Source organism: Cherax quadricarinatus, chromosome 37 (genome assembly GCF_038502225.1).
Source record: "Cherax quadricarinatus isolate ZL_2023a chromosome 37, ASM3850222v1, whole genome shotgun sequence".
In the NCBI taxonomy this organism is placed as follows: Eukaryota; Metazoa; Arthropoda; class Malacostraca; order Decapoda; family Parastacidae; genus Cherax; species Cherax quadricarinatus.
The window spans coordinates 10,878,787-10,883,786 of record NC_091328.1 but is presented as its reverse complement, the minus strand read 5'-3'; the positions used below and the strand labels follow the sequence as shown (position 1 = coordinate 10,883,786).

General features: G+C 38.8%; 2 protein-coding genes across 6 annotated transcripts in view; one reads left to right on the top strand and one right to left on the bottom strand.

Annotated features, from left to right (window-relative positions):
- Positions 1-1,742, top strand: part of LOC128702634 (cytochrome P450 2L1) — a 26,720-nt gene extending 24,978 nt beyond the window's left edge. For both annotated transcript variants that reach the window (XM_053796965.2, XM_053796975.2), the window contains one exon: positions 1-1,742. This exon is cut by the window's left edge and continues 471 nt beyond it. The gene's annotated coding sequence lies outside the window, so the exon portion shown is untranslated.
- Positions 1,743-3,132: 1,390 nt separating this feature from the next.
- The window catches only part of LOC128702646 (cell adhesion molecule Dscam2), a 720,609-nt gene continuing 718,741 nt past the window's right edge, over positions 3,133-5,000 (bottom strand). For all 4 annotated transcript variants that reach the window (XM_070091879.1, XM_070091878.1, XM_070091881.1 and 1 more), the window contains exon 34: positions 3,133-4,930. In XM_070091879.1, the coding sequence (XP_069947980.1) occupies positions 4,491-4,930 (440 nt within the window). In that variant the 3' untranslated portion in view covers positions 3,133-4,490. The remainder of the gene's footprint in view (positions 4,931-5,000) is intronic.

Sequence of the window (5,000 nt, the reverse complement as noted above, 5' to 3'; positions counted from 1 at the left end):
TATATATATATATATAATGTGGATAATTAGCAACTAAAAGTGTAAATCATAAATGAATTTAAAAATATGGATTCCCTGCGCTCTCTCTCCCTGAGTTAGATTTAATGTTAATTAAAGGACTATAAATGGGTCAGTAATGTTGAAATTAGTCTGCAGAATGAGTGAGTTTAGATAAAAAGGAATTTAGCTACACGTGAGTCACTAGGATCTCTGTTCACATGTACACCAGCATCAAGAAACTTTAACCCTTGTGGTAGTAATTACAGTAAACACTGAGAACACCTCTCGGTGTATATGCGCTGAGAACCCTTTCCTTTGTAAATACAAATGACACCTGGTGGTGGTGAAACAATTTTTCACCCACGCAGCAGACTTCATCAAGCCATGAACAGATGTACCTGGTAAAGGAGGGTGAACAAATGAACAGCAGACTGTAAAGACGAGGTGAAAAAACACAAAAACAAGTGAGGTACACAAGAGATCACTGATTTTTTAGGAGTTTTCTGGCATGAGGTTGAGCTAGGTTAGGTTAGGTAAAGTTTGTCAGGAAACAGGACCAGCGTTTCCTGACTCGGGTCTTAGTCACATGATGACCCGCCACTAGAGCTTTTTGTAGTCTGACCAGGTTGAGCTAAAGTGTGGAAAGCATTCGGTAAACGCTTAATTAATGCAGCGAAGAGGTCTCCATTAGTACCAATAAAGAAGTCACTACATTAAGTAATCTGTTTACCACCTGTCAGATTCACCCCTTTATTTAGTACATGTGGAAGCTGCCGCTGTAGTTGAGACTGAAAATGCTGAAGCTGACAGCTTCAGATTATCTTCTTTGAACGTCGTCCTCTTGAGTAATTATCAGTAAGCTGTTCGAATTTATTAAAGGGGGTTGTGGAAACTACAGTTGATTATTTGCTCACCTTCCCTTAGCAGGTTTATCTGTCTTTGACTTGATAAAACTCACTGTTGGGCGATGTGTTGTGACTTGAAGCCCACTGTTTGGGAGATACGTTGTGACTTGACACAACCCACTGTTTGGGAGATATGTAGTCAGTAATGGTTCTGTGTAAACAAATTTGTATCTTAGCATAGTATCTGTGCCTCGTGGCATTACATACCCATTTAGAACATTTCTTGGTGTATGCGTTCGCCAAGTACGTATACATACACATATACATACATAACCTTGCTGTAAGGGGCCCATAACTCAGAAAAGAGAATAAACAGGCTTCAGGGAAATAATTTAGCCTATTTTACTTCAAATTTAAATGTTTTCCTTGTACTTCACATTTAACATTCTTGTTATTGTTTACAAATATTTTATTTTTCTTAGTATAGTTCGATAAATGTTTATATCACGCACACATTGATATAGTTATTAACATTTGCAGTTAAGTAGGCTTAAGGCAGTTCCTAGGAGGTAGTTAATGAGCCTAGAATGCAAAATGGCATTTTCTCTCTCGCTCGCAACACTGAGGTGCTGGAGCAAGAAACTACGTGCTCTGTGATCCTTGGTTTTCCCTAATGAATATATTTGCCCATATGTTTCGGGAATTTGTGCGTACGATTGCTCCATTTCCCAAGGGTTTTAGTATCTGTTGGAAGGATGTTTTTGTCATGTTTCAGGTTTCCGTTTTCGGAATTTATCTCTTGTATAATGACATTACGCTTTGTATTGTGCATGTATAAAAGTGCATTATGTAGCTATCGTTCTGTATTCTGCTTAGAGAATAAAAGACACAAAACCATGCCTGAACAATTCAAAACTAACCTAAAAACTGGAAATGAAAACTGTACGATGTTTCGACTCGTTATAGACCATTATTAAATCGTGAGTGAAAGACAAAATGGATGAAAGCCGGACGGCAAGTCAGACCATGGGGAAAAATGGAGACACGGCTGCGGTTAAGAATCCTAAATGTTAGGTTAAGTAACATTTGTCAGGAAACAAGACAATTGTTTCCTGAGGCGGGTCTTAGTCATATGACAACCTTCAACTGAAGATTTAGATCATCTAACCGAGGTCTTTCACTGGCTTGCCAATCCATCCCTTTAAAAATTAATGTAGACCATTATATATATATGTTAGGTTACCTGAGTGGGTAAATTGTATAGGTAATTTAATTCAATTTAATTTGAATTATCTATTTAACTAACTTTTTTTTTCTTTCTCATTGATTCGATATAATTTTTAATTCAGTTAGAGGTTTGACTTATTTGCAATCTATTCTTTTACTGGAAAATGTTTTACTATTATTTATTGTTGAAACTGTGGACCAATAGGCTTCCTGCAGTGTAATTTGACGTACCATCCCACTTTATGAGATGTAACCTGGGTGAGTTGTTACCTATTCTGAGTGAGGTATCACCTTAGAATATATATATATATATGAATATATATATATATATATATATATATATATATATATATATATATATATATATATGACCGTGGACTGTGACACCTACGTTACTCTGAGACCTCTCACCCTGCTTTCGTTGCTCCTTGCAACATTGCACAGCTTATGATGCACTGAGAAATGTGAAAGTACTGGAGCTACAGATTTTCACCCCCCTCCCCCTCGCCGTGGCTTGTCCTACACACACACACACACTAGAGAAAGTGCAAAGGTTTGCAACAAGACTAGTCCCAGAGCTAAGAGGTATGTCCTACGAGGAGAGGTTAAGGGAAATCAACCTGACGACACTGGAGGACAGGAGAGATAGGGGGACATGATAACGACATACAAAATACTGAGAGGAATTGACAAGGTGGACAAAGACAGGATGTTCCAGAGATTGGACACAGTAACAAGGGGACACAGTTGGAAGCTGAAGACACAGATGAATCACAGGGATGTTAGGAAGTATTTCTTCAGCCACAGAGTAGTCAGTAAGTGGAATAGTTTGGGAAGCGATGTAGTGGAGGCAGGATCCATACATAGCTTTAAGCAGAGGTATGATAAAGCTCACGGCTCAGGGAGAGTGACCTAGTAGCGATCAGTGAAGAGGCGGGGCCAGGAGCTCGGACTCGACCCCCGCAACCTCAACTAGGTGAGTACAAGTAGGTGAGTACACACACACGCACACACACACACATAAGGGAATTTACAACATGAGGGATAATGAAAACCTAAATAAGTCATGTCTATATTTATAAAACAATGACACATGATAATAAGGAGCCCAACTGTGATGTTTGATAGCAACTGACAATATCACTGGAACATTAAGAACACTCAATATCATACAGTTAAAACAGTTACATCTCCCTGCCTCCGGATACAAAAGGGTTACAAAAACGTCAACACAAACATCGCCTTCAAGACATTTTTCGCGTTACAGTAGAAAACTAATGCCAAATACACGAGTCACAAAATAACGAAGGAATATATAAAAACTGGGCCAGGAAACATGAAATATTGTACTACATCAACAGGGACTCAAATAATATTTACAGCGCTTGGTTATATGCAGTATGTCGAGTATATTATTTTCGACATAATTTTCTCTCGTAAAAAATATTACAAAACTTAGCTATTCCTTGACTCTCGTTCTTTTAGACACTTCGTAAGAGACGATTATAACACTTTTAATTTAGTTTTCACAGAAACTGGCTTCTATAATGGAAGTACAGTTGGAAATGATCGATAATTTTATCCTGAGAAAAAACTCATTTTATGTTGCCTCCATGTGGTTGATGTATGTCGATGTGATGTCATCAAAACACACTCAAATACGTATGAGCACACACACACTCGACCCCTGCAACCATGTACGTATATGTGTATACACACACACACACACTCAACCCCTGCAACCATATATAGGTGTGTATTCACTCACACACATACATACGCACACGCGAGGCCAGGAATCCACATAAAGGGTACTCTGACTCCACTGTCTACAATCCTACCATACCTGCGTCTGGCTTCTGACACGAGGCTGCCACAACTGACATTCATGGAATTAAGAGCATTTATGGTTGACTCCTGCAACCACTTATACTTGAGTACACACATACACACAAGCGCGCACACACACACACACACACACACACACACACACACACACACACACACACACACACACACACACACACACACACAATATTATCCATTTTGATAGTAAGATCAAAAAAATTTGATCTGGCAAAACATTTTGGCTACTATTTCCATATAAACTTTTTATCATAATTGAACTGAAAAATATTTTACAAATCTGAAAAATTCAAAACTTTACTCTATATTTTCTGAGACCAAATACATTGCAAATATTCGATTACTATTATAATATTTACATTTAGAATTCCACTATTCTCACTATATCAAGAACTAAGTTTTCATATTATGGTACCAATGTAAGACTGCCTCACCATCCAAACAAACACTGTAGTGTGTTTGTTTTTTGTTGCAATTCTCTGTAAAAACAATATCCTTAAAAGACTTATTTTTAAATTATTTACAATCAGTGGACTAATAGATGAAGCCTAATTATACCTTAATACTGTAATCTTTATTATTTCGTCCAGATACATACGACCTAAACTGGGACCTGGAATGACCAATGTATGCCCCAGAAGCAGCCTCACCCTCATTGTTCCTCTTTGTGATCTCAAGATCACACTCCGCCTCCGACAGCTCGTTGTGACTGCTGGAGAACCCTACTGGTGGTGTAATCTTCCTTGTGAACCCATATTTGCCATCGTCTGAGCTTTTCGCTTCAGGGCCGGGGCCAGGTTTCTTGGGAAAGGAAAGGCTGGTCTCCTGAGTTGCTCCTCTTATACTAGCAGCCATTTTGTTGAGACCGCGGTTGCTGAAGGCCCCAACCCGAGACACTTTGCTACCCTCCGTCTTACGCGGAAAAGACTTTCTCTCCAAGATGGGTGAAGGTTCAGTCGAAGTGCTGGACTCCGGCGCGTGGTAGATGAGATCTGCCGAGGAATTACTAGTTCAACTGGTGAAGAAGTATGTATAATTTGCGAGAAACTTAAACCAAGATCT